The sequence below is a fragment of the Mus musculus genome, chromosome 19, assembly GCF_000001635.26.
Source record: "Mus musculus strain C57BL/6J chromosome 19, GRCm38.p6 C57BL/6J".
NCBI lineage: Eukaryota > Metazoa > Chordata > Mammalia > Rodentia > Muridae > Mus > Mus musculus.
In genome coordinates, this window is record NC_000085.6 from 13,625,204 (window position 1) to 13,645,374 (window position 20,171).

General features: G+C 37.6%; 1 protein-coding gene, 1 non-coding gene and 1 pseudogene across 2 annotated transcripts; 2 read left to right on the top strand and 1 right to left on the bottom strand.

The window, feature by feature from the left end:
* Positions 422–741, top strand: Olfr1488-ps1 (olfactory receptor 1488, pseudogene 1; annotated as a pseudogene).
* Olfr1489 (olfactory receptor 1489) lies at positions 7,910–8,851 on the top strand. Its single transcript, NM_146635.1, has one exon. The coding sequence runs from the start codon at positions 7,910–7,912 to the stop codon at positions 8,849–8,851; it is 942 nt and encodes a 313-aa protein (NP_666846.1).
* A 1,528-nt stretch (positions 8,852–10,379) lies between these two features.
* Gm24124 lies at positions 10,380–10,511 on the bottom strand. Its single transcript, XR_003952948.1, has one exon. It is a non-coding gene; the product is annotated as a small nucleolar RNA SNORA17 (small nucleolar RNA).
* Positions 10,512–20,171: the final 9,660 nt, after the last annotated feature.

The following is a 20,171-nucleotide window of genomic DNA, read 5'->3' on the forward strand; positions in this document are numbered from 1 at the left end:
GCACTGATAGGTTTTGCCTGTAATATATGTGGAAATATGACTGCATGTTCCACCGAACCTTCTAATGATTATATATTCAATGAAAATTTAAAGTGCCAATCAGTTATTTTAAGTAGGATGAAACAGTCCTAGGTGGATTGTTTTAATAATATTTATGATAGAACTAGAAATCTGGAATAAGTCATAAATAGCTCATGCTTTTCCAGTTGTGGTTAGCAATGAAGTTCTGCTGCTCACCTATATCTTACCAACCATTCTCCCACCTTGAATTCAGTTGATGTTCTTTCATATTAAACAAAACATTGACACATGAATAAGAGACTATATTCATGGCTAAGATTTCATGGTAGTGTTGAACTAGCATATCTTCTCATTTCTTAATCTTCTCTTTGGAATGTTTCATGATTTCTAAGTTACATTGATGGAGAATATTTCAGAGGCAATTGAGTTTTTCTTGTGAACTTCACAGGTGCCTCAGAATGTCAGATGCCAATATTTATCATTTTCACTGTCATTTATTTCAACACTCTGATTGGGAACCTTGGGATGATTACAGATAGACGGCCTCTGCACTCTGAGAATCTGTTTTTAAAGGTTTAATTATTTTTACTGTAACTTCAGTAGACATCTGTCAAAGATAAATGCTATGCTAAAATGATAAGTATATATACATATATATATTCCCATAAAATTAGCATATATTATTGTTAGACTATATTTGTCATTTTAGTAAATATTTTTATTGGTTATTTTATTTATTTACATTTCAAATGTTGTTCTCCTTCCCAGTCTCCCTTCCACAAATGCCCCATGTCATTCCTCCCCCACTCTGCCCCTAAGAGGGTGATCCTCTACCCACCCACCCAATCCCACCTCACCTTTTTAGCATGGCTCTATGTAGGGGCATCAAGCCTAAACAGGACCAAAGGCCTTCCCTCACACTGATGGTAGATAAGGCAGTCCTTTTTTACATATGTAGCTGAAGGGATGGACCCATCCATGTATCCTCTCTGATTGGTGATTTTATCCCTAGGAACTCTGGAGGATGTGGTTAGCTAATATTGTTCTTCCTAAGTGGTTCTAAATACCCTTAAGCTCTTTTAGCCCTTCCCCTAACTCCTCTATTGGGGACCTGGGCTCAGTCCTATGGCTCGCTGTATCTGCATCTGTAATAGTAAGATGCTGGTACAGTCTCTCAGAGGACTTCTATACCAAGCTCCTATGAGCAAGCATTTCCTGGAATCAGAAATAGTGCCAGGGTGTGGTTTCTGGGATGGGTCTCCAGGTAGGGCAGTTTCTGGATGGCTTTACTTCAGTATATGCTCCATTTGTTGTCTCTACATTTCCATTGACAATTCTCTGGTAAAGATTTGAAATGGGTGGGCAATCCCATCCCTCAACTAGGGGCCAGGACTATCTGCTGGATGTAATTTCTATTTTTTTTAATTAGGTATTTTCTTCATTTACATTTCAAATGCTATCCCAAAAGTCCCCCATACCCCCCCTTCCCCTACCCACCCACTCCCATTTCTTGACCCTGTACTGAGGCATATACAGTTTGCAAGACCAAGGGGCCTCTCTTCCCAATGATGTCCAACTAGGCCATCTTCTGCTACATATGCAGCTAGAGACACGAGCTCTGGGGGTACTGGTTAGTTCAAATTGTTGTTCCACTTATAGCGTTGCAGACCCCATTAGCTCATTGGGTACTTTCTCTAGCTCCTTCTTTGTGGACCCAGTGTTCCATCCAATAGCTGACTGTGAGCATTCACTTGTTGTTTGCCAGGCACCGGCATAGCCTCACAAGAGAAAACTATATCAGGGTCCTTTCAGCAAAATCTTGCTGGCATATGCAATGGTGTCAGGGTTTGGAGGCTGATTATGGGATGGACCCCAATTGTGGCAGTCTCTAGATGGTGCATCCTTTCATCTCAGCTCCAAACTTTGTCTCTGTAACTCCTTTCATGGGTGTTTTGATCCCAATGCTAAGAAGTGGCAAAGTGCCCAAACTTTGGTCTTCATTCTTCATGAGTTTCACGTGTTTTGCAAATTGTATCTTGTATCTTGGGTATTCTAACTTTCTGAGCTAAAATCCACTTATCAGTGAATACATATCATGTGTGTTCTTTTGTGATTGGGTTACCTCACTCAGGATGATACCCTCTAGGTCCATCCATTTGCTTAGGAATTTCATAAATGGATTCTTTTTAATAGCTGAGTAGTACTCCATTGTGTAAAGGTACCACATTTTCTGCATCCATTCCTCTGTTGAGGGGCACCTGGGTTCTTTCCAGCTTCTGGCTATTATAAATAAGGCTGCTATGAACATAGTGGTGCATGTGTCCTTCTTACCATTTGGAACATCTTCTGGATATATGTCCAGGAGAGGTATTGCGGGATCCTCCGGTAGTACTATGTCCAATTTTCTGAGGAACCGCCAGACTGATTTCCAGAGTGGTTGTACAAGCTTGCAATCCCACCAACAATGGAGGAGTGTTCATCTTTCTCCACATCCTGGCCAGCATCTGTTGTCACCTGAATTTTTTATCTTAGCCATTCTGACTGGTGTGAGGTGGAATCTCAGGGTTGTTTTGATTTGCATTTCCCTGATGATTAAGGATCCTGAACATTTTTTCAGTTGCTTCTTCAACCTTCAGTATATCTCAGGTGAGAATTCTTTGTTTAGCTCTGAGCCCAATTTTTTGATGGGGTTTTTTGATTTTCTGGAGTCCACCTTCTTGAGTTCTTTATATATATTGAATATTAATCCACTATCTGATTTAGGATTGGTAAATATCCTTTCCCAATCTGTTCGTGGCCTTTTTGCCTTATTGACAGTGTCTTTTGCCTTACAGAAGCTTTGCAATTTCATGAGGTCCCATTTGTTGATTCTCAATCTTACAGCACAAGCCATTGCTGTTCTATTCAGAATTTTTCCCCTGTGCCCATATCTTCAAGGCTTTTCCCCACTTTCTCCTCTATAAGTTTCACTGTCTCTGGTTTTATGTGAAGTTCCTTGATCCATTTAGATTTGACCTTAGTACAAGGAGATAGGAATGGATCAATTGGCATTCTTCTACAATGATTAGCTTTGTATCATCAGAAATAATAATGGTAAAAGAAAATTTTATATTGCATAATACTTATCAAATCATCCAGTTTCTCAATGATAATCTAATCTCTAAATGATGAGTAAACCCTGAAATGATCACTTAAGGTAATTATCTTTTCACAAAGACAGTGAACCAATTAATCTTGACCCACTGTTGAAAAGTGTATTGGGCTGAGTAAAAGAAGGGAAAACATACACTAATGTAGTTGAAAACTTTGTAAATTAAAAAACTGCAATATGACAAAAGAATCTAAGCAGTGACACAATCCAAACTTGTAAAATATATCTATCAACTGAATAATTACATATTTTTCAGAACGAAGAGGCCATTTTAAAAGACTCATTTTAAAGTGGAAGAGAAAGGTAAATACTGTCAAATACTTGCTTCAAAATGTACCTTTTTTTCCTGTTCAAACTTGTCAGCATCTCCTATTTAAGAATTAACATGCCTCCAACTTTAGTAGTTTAACTGTCCCTACAAACACACATGAAAAACATACATAGATGACTCTGGTATCTATACTCTCTATCCACAAAGTCAAGTTCTGTCTACAACACCATGACAAACAGCTGCTACTTAGCTTTTTAATGTTATTTTTTGTGAACTTGAAATATAATGATTTGAAAAAGAGACCAGTTAAAGTAATGGAATCTTGGAGGTCCAGGTTACACTATTGAAGTAGCAATATATCTTTGCAAGCACGAAATACCCTCTTCTTTTCACCTTCCAAAATCCTTTACCTGTAAGATGGATTAAAAGCAAAGAAGGCTTTCCTTTCCTCTGGGTCTGATTATTCTACTTGACAGCAAATCAAGTCTCTTTGTCACTTCATTACAAAAACTCTTAGGTTTGAAATTTCTCTCCACATCCTCGCCAGCATCTGCTGTCACCTAAATTTTTTATCTTAGCCATTTTGACTGGTGTGAGATGGAATCGCAGGATTGTTTTCATTTGAATTTCCCTGATGATTAAGGATGCTGAACATTTTTTTCAGGTGCTTCTAAGCCATTCAGTACTCCTCAGGTGAGAATTCTTTGTTTAGCTCTGAGCCAATGGAGTATTACTCAGCTATTAAAAAGAATGAATTTATGAAATTTCTTGGCAAATGGATGGACCTGGATGGCATCATCCTGAGTTAGGTAACCCAATCACAAAAGAACTCATATGATATGTACTCACTGATAAGTGGATATTAGCCCAGAAACTTAAAATATCCAAGATATAAGATACAATTTGCAAAACATATGAAGCTCAAGAAGAACGAAGACCAAAGTTTGGATGCTTTGCCCCTTCTTAGAACTGGGAACAAAACATCCATGGAAGGAGTTACAGAAACAAAGTTTGGAGCTGAGACAAAAGGATGGACCATCTAGAGACGGCCATATCTGGGATCCATCCCATAATTAACCTCCAAACGATTGCATACACCATTGCATACACTAGCAAGATTTTGCTGAAAGGACCCTGATATAGCTGTCTCCTGTGAGGCTATGCCTGGGCCTAACAAACACAGAAGTGGATGCTCACATTCAGCTATTGGATGGATCACATATCCCCCAATGGAGGAGCTAGAGAAAGTACCCAAGGAGCTGGGGGGATCTCCAACCCTATAGGTGGAACAATATAAACTAACCAGTACCCCCCGGAACTCATGTCTCTAGCTGCATATGTAGCAGAAGTTGGCCTAGTTGGCCATCAGTAAAAAGAGAGGCCTATTGGTCTTGGAAACTTTATATGCCTCAGTACAGGGGAACGCCAGGGCCAAGAAGTTGGAGTGGGTGGGTAGGGGAGTTGGGGGGAGGGTATGGGGGACTTTTGGGATAGCATTGGAAATGTAAATGAGGAAAATACCTAATAAAAAAGAAAATAAGTAAATAATTAAAATAGCTGCAAATAAAATAGAGTAGTTATGGGGAAAGAGAGTAAAACCAGTACGAGGTGAGAGACAAGAGTGAGAACACTGAAACCATTGAAATTTTATTCACATCTTCTCATAATAATTTATGATACATTTATTTTTAATTTCACTGAGCAGTTTATCCACATTTTCTTTGAACTACTTTGAACAATTTTGATGAATCTTGTAATTATTCAATATAATTCTGTATCCTGGGGTTCATCGTGGACATTCCTTTTGGTAAACATTTCTATAGGACTGATAGGTTTTGATGAAAAAAATGTACTACCTTGCTTTTTCACATTGTTGGTAAGTTTGCATGATATATTTGCATGGGGATATTTTTAATTGTAAGTCTGATTTGAATATAGCATTTTCAGGCAGATGGGAGGATGAGTGGACAGGTTTAGCATAGAGTTTGATAATATCTTGAGTGGAATCAGGTGAGGTCTGCATAGGGAATAGTGCTAATGTTCAAAAGTCTTATATGTGGAGCTGTATCTTGCTTAATGAAAGTTGTACATGGTGTGGAAGGTATCAGTGAACTGTAGGATACATAGATATTCAGCTAAATTCTAGACATCCTTTCTGCTATAGGCAGAGGAGGCCAGACTAGACTAGGGCAATATGTGAGTAGAACACAGGCATAATATGGAGTTTGTGAGGAAGGTTGTAACAGATAGGACAGGGAAAATCACCTGGCTAGATTCTGGAGACATAACTGGGATGTTTGGTAGGTGGAGTAGTTGGATGAAGGATGAAAGCAAACTGTGGAGGTTACATGTTGGGTTCAGGTGGAAATCTAGAGTTGAACAGGAGTGCAAGTCTGGCTTATCAGACTAGACAGGGGAAATGGGAGGAGGACAGAGTCTAGATCTGGAGAATTTCAGAGAAAGTCTCCATAAAGGTGTCAGGTAGAATCTCAAGGGTAGACCTTAGGTAAGAAAGAGGGAAATCTTAAATTTTTTAATACATAAAAAGACCATTACAAAAATTGCATATGTTATGATGAATGTGTATTTTCTTTGCAAAGCTTAAAATGAAAGAATAAAGTATCTCAGGGACATCTCAACTTTTGGACTGAATCTAATATCAGAATACTTGAAAAAGTGATTAAGTTTCCTATATAGATGCTTTAATGAGGCTTTTAATTTTTGTGTGTATCCAACTTGGTTGTGCAACAGCTGTGATTGATGAGTGGAGGCTCTTTCCTCTAAGCTTCTATTTCCCAGTGTTTTCATGAGCACTGTTAGACAAAATGCAAACACTATTCTCTGATGTCTTCATCAAGGTCAAGCTGAAAAATCAATATGGATTCATACATCTCCAGGGACACACATTCACATATACTGCTTCCCTCTGTGATATGTACATAGCTTATAATCTTTTCCTTGATACTGACAATAGTTCAAAACTAAATTCTATTCTATGGCAGAGCTCAACCTGTGGAGAAAAATGAAGAGTAAGATTTTTTCTTCTGGGAAATAGATGTTGATCAATACATCGAATATGAAACATTTCACTCTTATTTATCTGTTTCTTGAAAAACAGTAAGTATTAAAAATATTTAAATATGGGTAGTAAAAATATAAATGATGATAAAACATTCAGCCATTTTTATTTTCTAAGTGCAAACAAAATTGAAGTTATGATCTGTCATGGTAAAGCAGGTGAGTCATAGATACATTATTACTAATAATCCTCTCACTCTCGGCCACTGCTCTTCTAACTACTATACTGCTGTAGAGCACCCAGAATATACTCTAAGTACTTTTAAATACTGAGTTAAGGGTTTTACCCTAGAAGAATACTATGTTCTGATTTTCTAATATTTATTATCTATAGGGTTAGAAATCTACATGATATATATCATATTTAACTTCAGAAGGCTGTATGACTCTCAATATCCATTTGTTATGTCAATTACTAGAGCAGTTTCCCTGGGACCATCAACTGTTAGATGTTATTTCTGTGATCTGAACATTGTGAAGAAACTGGGAAAAGATGAAAAAGAGCTTGCAAGGTAATAGATATAACTTACATAGTTTAAAAATGTTATACATTTTAAGAACTTACACATTTGTTGCAATTTAAGTGCAGTCATAGCCTGTAAAAGAGGTTGAATTTCACCCTGATCATTTAAAAGAACATGTATTATCTTTTGCCTTGAGGTTATTAATGAAAAATGATTGTGTCACGATTCCAAATTTAGAGGTGGCTCTCAGGTTAAAAGACAAACTCATATGTGATCATAGGTGTATAGTTTTGTTTCACCTGATTCATCGTGGAAATGATATAAGATACATCATTAACTGTAAAACAATATGTAGAGAGAATAAAAATAACTCTTCATTTGTTTTGACTTTATTCTCCCTCAAACACAAATAAAGACAGACTTGTCTGATGGTAGTAGAACATCACTACATAGCTACAACTATATGAATGGAATTTGGTTCAAGTACCAGAGATGGAAAATACAGTAGATTAAACTTTTTACTAACACAGAACAAGGTTAATTGTATATTTCTCTTGGTACCAAGAACTTTTGATGTACAGTTTAGGTAAGTGAATTTGTGAAATATTACAAGTAAAAAATGAATCCTTTGTGCCATACTGAAATAAATATTATCATTTACCAGAAAACTGAAAAAAAAATAGTTTTATAAGGAGCCATAGTGGCAGCAAAGAAGTAAGCATCTCTATTTCTACTATTCCCAGATAAATGACTCCATTCAGCCCACAAGAACTCAACATTCAGTATAGGCCTTTTCACACCATGTGTGAACATTTAAGTTAGAGAATTTGTCCATACCTAAAATCTCACAGTGAGTTCCATATACAATATTTTGTATTTCCTTATTTCATCCTAGGATCCTGTCATAATTCTCGTGAAACACAGATGCATAATATTTCCGAAGTCACTGAATTTATCCTTGTGGGATTAACAGATGCCCCAGGGCTACAGGTCCCTTTATTTATCATCTTCACTTTTATTTACTTGACCACATTGTTTGGTAACCTTGGGATGATTGTGTTGATTCTCCTGGACTCTAGTCTCCACACTCCCATGTACTTTTTTCTTAGTAACCTCTCACTGGTGGATTGTGTTTATGCCTCAGCTGTCACTCCCAAGGTAATAGAAGGGTTTCTCACAGAAAAGAAGATCATATCCTACAATGCATGCGCTACACAGATGTTCTTCTTAATAGGATTTGCAATTATTGAAGGTTTTCTCTTAGCATCAATGGCCTATGATCGTCATGCAGCAGTGTGCAAACCCTTGTACTACTCTACCTCCATGACAACAACAATATGTACCCTGCTCATTGTGGGTTCTTACATCAGTGGACTCTTACAATCTTCTATCCATGTTGCCTTCACTTTCCACCTCTCCTTTTGCCATTCCAATGTAGTAAATCACTTTTTTTGTGACATTCCCCCACTACTGGCTCTTTCTTGCTCTAGTGTTTATATAAATGAAATTGTACTGTTTATCTTGGCAGCACTCAATATAGCTTTAACTATATTGGTTATCGTGAACTCTTATGTACTTATTTTTGTTGCAATCTTGAGGATGCGTTCTACTGATGGACAAAAGAAGGCCATTTCCACCTGTGCATCCCACCTCACCACTGTTTCAATCTTCTATGGCACAATTATCTTCATGTACTTACAGCCCAGCTCCACTCACTCCATGGACACTGACAAGGTAGCATCTGTATTCTATACCATGATCATTCCCATGCTTAACCCTCTTGTCTATAGCCTGAGGAACAAAGAAGTCAAGAATGCATTTAAAAAGGTTACTAGAAAAGTGTTGTTTTCACTGGGATTAGTCTAAGTGTAAGATGTTTGGAGATGATGTGAAAATTCTAGGTATATTGTCTTTAAATATTTTAGACATAATTTTTCCTGACTTTAATTTTTCTGAATAGGTATTTCATAGATGAAGCCCCTTCTCTTTATTTCTTGTAGATTCTGAGTATAGTTCTTTTAGATATTTATTATAGAAGTAAGACATCTCAATTGTAAAAATCAAGATTAGAATCCCCAAACTCACATTGCACCATAAAATATGTGTCTTTGTATATTTCCTCTGGATAAAACCTTTGATTACTTGGGATGGAGGGAGATTATATGACTCAGGAAACAAAAATTACATGCTCAGAAATCTTACTAATTTTAAAAAGATCCATGATCTCAGTGAAACAAACTAGGCTCCAGATCTCATAATTTTACAAGATTCACAAATGTAGGTCCTTAAAAAGATAATAGGAAAAATAATGTTGGAGAGAAGAGACTCTCAACTTAAGTTCCTTTCAAGTTGTTTATTAACCTGCAGGAACTCTGATTTTTTTTTCTTGGTCACCCATGAAGTATGGGCTTTCATGCACACATGCTTCTGTAAACAGTTCCTTGACTATACTCATGTAATTCACAGCCACCACCAAACTGGTCAGATCAGGAAGACAGACTTTGACATAATTGTTTCTTTGGTGTCACCCATGCCCTGTCTGTGTTGAATAGACACTTGTTCACATATTGCAAGAGCTGTGGTGATGGCAAGACATAGGTAGGTAGGTAGGTAGGTAAGTAGATAGATAGATAGATAGATAGATAGATAGATAGATAGATAGATAGATTAATATTTAGATATAGAGGTATAAATATAGATAACTGGATATAGATAGATATAGATATAGAGATGATAGAGATATATAGATACAAGGGTTATATGGCCAATACTAGGTAGAAGCTCAGACTAGAGATATCTGCCTGACCTTTAAGGGCAACAAACCAGTGCTCCTGCAGGGTCATGAATGCAGACAAGTTTCCTGATGGTAGCACAGGCTAGGACTCCACAATGGTCCTAAGTAGCATCATTGGCTACTCACATTACGCTGTTGCTCACGATTAGTTTTTCTCCATTTCTGCCTCTCTTCATTGCCCCCATAACCTTTTGTTTCTCTCTCATTTCTCCACCACTTACTCTCTTCTCTTAGTGGCACCTGGTGTCTCTGAGTGTCTGGGGTCATTTCTTGAGTGGTCTCAGTAGTGCTATACCCTGTGCTGGACTATGGTGCTTAGAAGGGATCATCTTCGATATAGTCTGTCTCCTAGGACCTGTGCATCATCAGACTGGGATCATTTCAGGCTAACTACCTTTCCAGACCTCATGGTGACAATATGGTGACCTTTTCCTCTCCCTGCCCACTGGTGTGGTCCACTGAGAGTGTTGGTTGTCTCAAGCTCACTCCCACTTGGGCTTACAGTTCCAGGTATGGTTCTTCTAGCCTCCACTTACTCCCTGTCCTGAGAGCCTGATGCTATATTGGTGGCTGTCTCAGGATCAGTTTCTTGTATCAGGAACTGTTAGTCTACTAGTCATTTAGATATTCATATGTCAAAATACTGAGTACATACACAGACTCTCTACTCTGTGTCCCCTACTCAGACACTTGTGACACAGAAGCTATACCTGCAATGCCTCTAGGGGCAGGACATAAAATGAATATTTTAAAATTTATTTAAGAAGGAAAATAAGGTGGGAATTACATCAAGGCTCCTGTGGTAAGGTAAGTAGTGTTGTTGTTTTAGTACAGAAAACAAATATCCTCAGATCATTTCATATGCCATTAGAAAAAGAAAAAATTGTGTGAGGAGGACCGAAAATTGCCTTAGCCAAACTAAAACTTTAGTAGAATTTAAAATAAAAATTGCTGCCAAACTTAGCTGTGATACTGACAACCTAATAATCAGAGATTCTCTAATCTAAGTTTTATTTCCTCATCCTTATAAGCCTTCTCAGACAAAATACAAACAACTTTCTGCTATCTCCACCAAGGTGAGGTTTAAGAGCTGATATGGGATTACAAATCTAAGTAGACATCAGTCCTCATGTCACTACTTCCCCTGATATGTGTTTGAAGCTTACTGTCTGTGTTTTGATATTTGACAGAGCACAAACCAAGTTCTATCTCACAGCATAGGTCCACATGTGGGGAAGGAGGTTCTTCCATGGTTATGCATATTGAACTCGTGCTCTTGACAGGAAGTGATCCATATCCCTTTTTTGTACCAGCACTTGTCTATTTCTAGAAAAATAAGTATCAAACAGTTTGCTGCCACAGTCAGAAATCTAAATCAAGATGCAATATCTGATCATTTTTATTTTATAAATAAAAACAAGAATGTAGAAAGAAAGCCAAGAAAGAGAAAATAGCTGTACTATATACAGTATTTCTAGCAATCTTATAATTATTGTTCTACTACTATATCTGCACAAATGGGCAGTTCAGCAGCCTGCACATTGCATACTCATGACCACTAGGTGCTGGAGTGAATTATGTTGCAAAGAGAGATATGATCTTCCTAATTTTCTTGTGTTTACAAGGTTTTATGAGATTACATATACAAAATGTATTGTTTGCTCTTTAAATTTTAGGGGACATGGAAATTTCTACGTCCACTTGACATGTTAACTGTTAGACTACTTTCTTTAGGAGTAGTTTAACATGAAAATGATAAATTCAATGCTAGTCAGCAGCCATGAAGAGATAAGGTAGTTTATAGACAGCAATGGCTCTAATAGTTTGCATTTGAATTTTAACATTTCCTATAGTTTTCAACAATCAATTTTATTTATGGTCATATTGAAAAAGGAATAGCCTAATAAGGGGGAGGAACAATTTCAAATGTAGCTATTGATTAAGATATAGAACAAATAATCTCTCACAATGAATGTGAATGGAGTTTAATTCAGAGAAAAGAATAATGCCCAAGATGCTAAAGTCAAATTTCTATATCTCAAAGTTCTCTCAGGGTGAGAGGTCTTATCCTTAATGCATATAGGGGAAAACCATGAGGGAGAACTATAACGGTAATATAGGTGAGCACAAGAAAATAAACTTTGGAATAATGATGCATGAGGTACAAAATATGGAGAAATTAAAAAGTATCTATTATTCTAAAAACCCTCATACATAGAATATTGGTCTATGAGAAAAATAGATTGTAACGTAGTGAAAAGTGCTGAATATTTTTCTACATAATATTGTTATTGATTTTATTAATTCCTTGGCAATTTCGAATTATATACTATGGTCACACTCTCACTTCTTTCATGGCCACATACCCCCAGCCTTTATAACCTCCACCCAATAAGCAAAAAAAAAAAAAAAAGAAAAAAAAAAAACAATTTCAATGTGAAACAAGTTTTTTATTTTTATTTTTTATTAAAAATTGTCTTCATGTACATCTCAAATACTATCCCAAAAGTCCCCTATGCCCTCCACCCCGCCCCCTGCTCACAACCTATGATCTTCGCAAGACCAAGGGTTTCTCCTCCCACTGATGGCTAATTAGGTCATCCTCTGCTACATATGCAACTAGAGACACAGCTCTGGGCGGGGGGGGGGTTACTGGTTAGTTCATATTGTTGTTCCTCCTATAGGGTTGCAGACTTTTTAGCTCCTTGGTTAGTTTCTCTAGCTCCTTCATTAGAGGCCCTGTATTACATCCAATAGATGACTGTGACTATCCACTTCTGTATTTGCCAGGCACTGGCATAGCCTCTCAAGAGATAGCTATGCAATAGTGTTTGTGTTTGGTGAATGATTATGGGATGGATCCCCGAATGGGGTAGTCTCTGGATGCTCCATCCTTTCACCTTAGCTCCAAACTTTTTCTCTGTATCTCCTTCCATGGCTATTTTGTTCCCCATTCTAAGGAGGAATGAAGTATCCACAAGTTGGTCTTCCTTCTTGATTTTCTTGTATTTTGCAAATTGTATCTTGGGTATTCTAAGGTTCTGGGCTATTATCCACGTATCAGTGAATACATATCAAGTGACTTCTTTTGTGATTGGGTTACCTCACTCAGGATAATATCCTCCAGATACATCCATTTGTCCATGAATTTTATAAATTCGTTGTTTTTAATAGCTGAATAGTACTCCAGCATATGCCAGCAAGATTTTGCTGAAAGGACCCTGATAGCTGTCTCATGTGAGCCTATGCCAGTGCCTTCCAAATACAAAAGTGGATGCTCACAGTCATCTATTGGATGGAACACAGGGTCCCCAATGGAGGAGCTAGAGAAAGTACCCAAGGAGCTGAAGGGTTCTGCAAACCTATAGGTGGAACAACAATATAAACTAACCAGTAACCCCAGAGTTCGTGTCTCTAGCTGCATATGTAGCAGAAGATGTCCTAGTCGGTCATCATTGGGAAGAGAGGCAGGCCCTTGGTCTTGCAAACTTTATATGCTTTAGTACAGGGGAATGCCAGGGCCAAGAAGTGGGAGTGGGTGGGTAGGGGAACAGGGCATGGAGAGGGTATAGGGGGATTTTGGGATAGCATTTGAAATGTACATGAAGAAAATATCTAATAAAAAATTGAAAAAAAAAGATAGCTATATCAGGGTCCTATCAGCTAAATCTCACTGGGATATGCAATAGTGTCTGGGTTTGGTGACTGATTATGGGATGGATCCCTGGGTGGGGTAGTCTCTGGATGGTCCTTTTTTCCTTCTCAGCTCTGAACTTTGTCTCTAACTCCCTCCATGGGTATTTTGTTCCCCATTCTAAGAAGGAACAAAGTATTGACACTTTGGTCTTCCTTCTGGATTTTCATGTGTTTTGCAAATTGTATCTTCAGTAGTCTAAGTTTCTAGGTTAATATACCCTTATCAGTGAGTGCATATCATATGTTTTCTTTTGTGATTAGGTTACCTCACTCAAGATGATATCCTCCAGATCCATCCATTTGCCTGAGAATATCATAAATTTATTGTTTTTAATTGCTGAGTAGTACTCCATTCTGTAAATGTACGACATTTTCTGTATCCATTCCTCTGTTGAGGGACATCTGGAGTGGGTGGGTTGGGGAACAGGGCAGGGGCAGGGTATAGTGGACTTTCAGGATAGCATTTGAAATGTAAATGAAGAAAATATTTAATAAAAGAAAAAGAAATACAAGAGTAAGTAGCCAATAGTCTAAAGGATAAATAAAAATAAATGTTTGCATTAAAAATAAAGGGAAAGATGCTTTATATTTCCAATGTATGGTTCCAGGTTCTTTGTCAAAAATCAAGTGTCTGTAGGTGTGTGGGTTTACTTTTGGGTCTTTAATTATCTTCTATGTACATGTCAAAATCCATATGATATGAACTTCAAGTCTCTGAAGAAAGAACTCAAAGTTAAGTAGAAATAACATAGGTCAAAACAAACAACATTTTTTTCTGTTAGGTATACTTTAGATAGATAGATGTTCCTCACCCATCTCAGATATCAAACAAATATAACATTTAAGATGTTTTAATAATAAAAGTGATTTTTTGACAGAAAAACACTCTAGCTGCTGGTTGTACCTCCAGTCTGCATATAAAAAGATGTTAGACAATGAAGAATCTCCACCTGGTATTTGCTTTAAATGTGGGATGGAAAAGATGGGAGAGGGGAGGAATTTCCCCTTACCTTGACAGATGACAGCATGCTTTCAAATCTATGAATAGGCAGGATGCTGGAAAATCAATTGCCTCATTTTGCAGAGACAAGGTAAGAAAACACTTCAAATTTCCTGTTTCATAGGAAATTCTTTCAGATATTCTGGGACTAGCAGCTAAAGGTGGATGCCCCAACAACAAAGAAGAATACTGGTGAATACCTAAGTGGCCAGGATTCTCTGTCATTTCTTCAGATTTGGAAACTGCTTCTTCATTAATCCTGTACACATTGGTAAAATTTATTCTCTTCAGGACTCTGATGGGGTTGAAGATTAAATAGTGTTAGTTGAGAGAAAGAAACTAACAAAATAGGTATAGGTTTATAAAAGTTTAAAGACATAAAACGTTAAGTTGTTTGAGATCTTAAGAAAATGTTATAGGGTCTAAGACGGGCTTTATATGTTTCTAAATGCAAGTTATAAATGTTAGAGAATATAAAAGGTTGGATATCAATTTAGGTATAGAATTTGAATTCACCAAGATAGAATAGATATTGGAATACTTTCTCCAAGGTTGCCTAATACAATTGGACAAAACATTGTGAATGTAATTCTTACAGGATAGTTCCAGAATTTTTCTAATTATACATAGTTCATTGAAGTTAGAGGTAAAATTATTTCTTGGCCAAAATTAAGGAGATGATGATGTGACCTCTTTTTATATTGTATGAAGGTGTGTCTCAATATTTTCAACTGTTAATTCTGTTTTGGCAGGAATTTTATATTATCATTTATATAATCCTTCACCAGATTTTGTAAATTTTCATCCTTCTTTGCATTCATCAATTCAATCTAGAGATGTATCGAGTTGTCTTGCTGCTAGTTGGTTGTAACAAAGATCGGTTGTAGGGCAAGAAATACTAGAACAACTTCCAGGAATAGGAGTGATCCAGGGAGAAGCAGGGAGATGCAGAAAACTCAAGAGCAGATATGGAAAGGGGTAGACACTGATCACACAACCCACTCAAAGAAAGCAACAGAGCTATCGTGTGCTAGAATCATCAAATTAAGTATAAACAGTAGCTGGGAAACTGTCTGTCTTAGTTTGGGTTTCCATTGCTGTGAAAAGACACCATGACCAAAGCCATTCTTACAAAGTACACCATTTAATTGGGGCTTACTTATAGTATCTGAGGTTCAGTACATTACCATCATGGTGGGAAGCATGGCATCATCCAGGTAGGCAAGGCAGTGGAGGAGCTGAAAGTTCTATATCCTGCTTCAAATTCAAAAACAAAAACAAAAACAAAAACAAAAACAAAAACAAAAACAAAACTAGCTTACAGGCAGATAGGATGAAGGTCTCTCAAAGCCCATCTCTGGTGTCAGAGCTAACCTTGTGCCACAGATCTCCACACACAAATCCTACCCAGAGAAAGCTGGTCTCCCAGAAGTGCTGACACACCTAAGATCTCAGCTCTCTGCAACCCATTAATACCCTAAGAGAGCTGGTTCCCAGGAGTTGTGACAAACATAACATTGTAGGTTCACAGCCTCACAGGAAATACAAGCTCCAGTCAGAGACAGTAAGACCAGTCAACAACAGAGATAACCAGATGGCAAGAGGAAAGCAAAAGAAACTAAGCAACAGAAACTAAGGCTATTTGGCATCATCAGAATGCAGTTCTCCTACCACAGCAAGCCCTGGATGCCACACCACACTGGAAAAACAAGATTTTGATTTAAATTCACATCTCATGATGATGATAGGTATCTTTAATAAGGACATAAATAACTTCCTTAAAGAACTACAGGAAAACACAGGTAAATGGGTAGAAAGAGATGTCCATAAACATACAAGATATCTTCAGAGCTTCAAATAAATTGGATCAGAAAAGAAATTCCTCCTATTACATAACAATCAAAATGCCAAACACACAAAAAATAAAGAATATTAAAAGCAGTAAGAAAAAAAATGGTCAAGTAACATATAAAGGTAGACCTATGAGAATTACACCAGACTTCTCACCAGAGACTCTATAAGTCAGAAGATCCTGAGCAGTTGTCATACATACCCTAAGAGAAAACAAATGCCAGCTGAGGTAACTATAGACAGGAAAATTCTCAGTTAAAATAGAGGGAAAACCAAGATATTTCATGACAAAAAACAAATTTATACAGTATCATTCTACAAATCTGAACCTACAAAGAATAACAAATGGAAAACCCCAACACAAAGAGGGAAACTACACAATAGAAAAAGCTAGAAAGTCATCTTCTTTCAACAAACCCAAACATAGTTCAACGTCTAACAACAAAAATAGCAGAAAGTAACAATTGCTTTTTCCTTAATATCTCTTAACATCAATGGACTCAATTCCACAATATACAGACATAGACTAACAGACTGTCTATATAAACAGGACACAGCATTTTGTCACATACAGGAAGTAAATTTCAGTGACAAAGACAGACAGTATCTCAGAGTAAAAGTATAGAAAACAGTTTTCCAAGCGAATCATCCCAAGAAACAAGCTGGAACAGCCATTCTAATATCGAATAAAACTGACTTTCAACCAAAACTTAATGAAAAAGATAAAGAAGGACACTTCATACTCATCAAAGGTAAAATCTATACTCTCAATTCTGTACATTTATGCTCTAAATGTAAAGGCACATCCACATTCATAAAAGACACTTTTCTAAAGCTCAAAGCACACATTGCACCTCAAACTATAATAGTCAAAGACTTCAACATTATACTATTATCAATGGACAGATCATGGAAACAGAAAACTAAACAAAGATACAGTGAAACAAAAAGAAGTTATGAACAAAATGAATTTAATAGCTATCTATAGAATGTTTCATCCTAAAACAAAATAATATACCTTCCTCTCAGCATCTCATGGTACCTTCTCCAAAATTGATCATACAAGTAGCCACAAAACAAGCCTCAACACATACAAGAAGACTGAAATAATCCCATGCATCCTATATTATCACAAAAGACTAAGGCTGGTCTTAAATAACAACAACAAAAAGAATCCACATACACATGGAAGATGAACAACTCTGTATTCAATGATAACTTGGTCAGGGAAGGAATAAAGAAAGAAATTAAAGACATTTTAGAATTTAATGAAAGTGAAGGCACAACATACTCAAACTTGTGGGACACAAAGAAAGCAGTGCTAGGAAAAATACTCAGGGCTTTGAGTGTTTTCAAACAAAACTGGAGAAAGTACAAACTAGGAGCTTGACAGCATATCTGGAAGCTCTAGAACAATTAGAAGCAAATACACCCAAGAGGATTAGACCCAAGGAAATAATCAAACTCATTGTTGATATCAAACAAGTAGAAACAGAAAGAACTTTACAAAGAATCAACAAAATCTAGAACTGGTTCTTTGAGAAAATCAACAAGCTAGATAATCCCTTAGCCAGAATAACCAGAGGGCACAGAGACAGTTTCCAAACTAACAAAATCAGAAATGAAAAGAATATAGCCATAACAAAAGAAATGGGGGAAATTAAAAAAAATCATCAGATCGCACTACAAATGCCAATACTCAACAGAAATGGAAAATTTGGATGAAATAGACAATTTTCTAGACAGATACCAGGTACCAAAGTTAAATCAGAATCAGATAAACCATCTAAATAGCTCCATATCCCCTAAAGAAATCAAAGCAGTCATTAAAAGTTTCCCAACCAATAAAACTCAGGACAAGAAGGTGGGTTTTTTTTCAATTTTTATTAATATTTTCTTCATTTACATTTCAAATGCTATCCTGAAAGTCCCCTTTACTCTCCCCCTGCCCTGCTCCCCTACCCACCGACTCCCACTTCTTGGCCCTGGCATTTCCCTGTAATGGGGCATATAAAGTTTGCAAGACCAAGGGGCCTCTCTTCCCAATAATGGCTGACTAAGTTATCTTCGGCTATATATGCAGCTAGAGCCACGAGCTCTGGGGTTACTGGTTACTTCATATTGTTGTTCCACCTATAGGGTTGCAGACCCCTTCAGCTCCTTGAGTACTTTCTCTAGCTCCTCCATTGGAGGCCCTGTGTTCCATCCAATAGATGACTGTGAGCATCCACTTCTGTATTTGCCAGGCACTGGCATAGCCTCATATGAGACAGCTATATCAGGGTCCTTTCCGCAAAAATCTTGCTGGCATATACAATAGTATCTGTGTTTGGTGGCTGATTATGGGATGAATCCCTGGGTGTGGCAGTCTCTGGATGGTCCATCCTTTCATCTCATCTCCAAACTTTGTCTCTGTAAATCCTACCATGAGTATTTTGTTCACTATTCTAAGGAGGAATGAAGTATCCACACGTTGTTCTTCCTGCCTCTTGACTTTTTTGTTTTGCAAATTGTATCTCAGGTATTCTATGTTTCTGGGCTAATATCCACTTATCAGTGAGTGCATATCATGAGAGTTCTTTTGAGATTGGGTTGCCTCACTCAGGATGATATCCTCCAGATCCATCCATTTGTCTAAGAATTTTATAAATCCATTGTTTTTTTTTTATTGCTGAGTAGTACTCCATTGTGTAAATATAGCACTGTTGGAAACTGAAAAGGGACCGCTGGGGAAGATGGGGGAGGAAAAATCCACATCCCACCAGAGTTTTACCTATTCTCTGGTCAGTCAGGCATGGGAGGGCTGTATCTACCTTCCAGTCATCCCTGGGTGAGCATCTAACTTTTCAGGGGGTGGCAAGGGGCAGCCCTAGCTGGGATTCCTGGAGCTACTTTGCTAAAGGCATTGGGGTTATGGCAGAGAGGGATAAGGGAAGAGATGTTTCCAACACCTGTGAGAGTGAATACAGCCTTGATGAGCAGAGACTCTCTATGGTTTTAGAGCTTTATTATAGAAAGACAGAGGGGAAGAGATAAAAGAGAGAGAGAAAGAGAGAGAGAGAGAGAGAGAGGGAGAGAGAGAGAGAGAGAGAGAGAGAGAGAGAGAGGGAGAGAGAGAGAGAACTAGAGAGAAAGAGAAAGTAAGAGAGAGTAAGAGGGAGAGAGGAGAGGAGAAGACAAGGAGAGAGGGGAGAAGACAAAGAGAGAGAAGAGAGGGTGAGAGAGTGAGGGGTAAAAAGTAAGAGAGACAAGTAAGAGAGTGAGGTGGGGCTGAACAGCCCTTTTTATGGTCTTCACTGTTGCTAGGTAACTGGGGAGGAGTTTAACCTGAAGGTCAGAAGCTTGGGCCATTGCCTACTTGACTACTGACCATGTTTCTCTTGTGGGGGCTGTGGGGATGGTAACTTGGGCAGGAGCCAGAATTCCAGGAGCATGAGGGAACACCTACCGTGTCATGTAGGTGAATTATCACCAGTGGGGTTCAGACCTCAGCTCAACTGGAGACCAGCTGGTAATTCTCCACATACTACATTTTCTGTATCCATTTCTCTATTGAAGGTTTTAGTGCAGAATTATATCAGTCCTTTCAAGAAGACCAAATACCAATATTCTTCAAAATATTCCACAAAACAGAAACAAAAATAACACTTCCCAATTCATTCTATGAAGCCACAATTACGCTTATATCTAAAACACACAGTCAACAAAGAAAGTGAACCTCAGACCAATTTCCCTTTTGAATATTGATACCAAAATACTCAAAAAATTCTAACCGACAGAATCCAAGGGCACACTGAAATGATCATTCACCATGAACAAGTAGGCTTCATTTCAGGGATACAGGG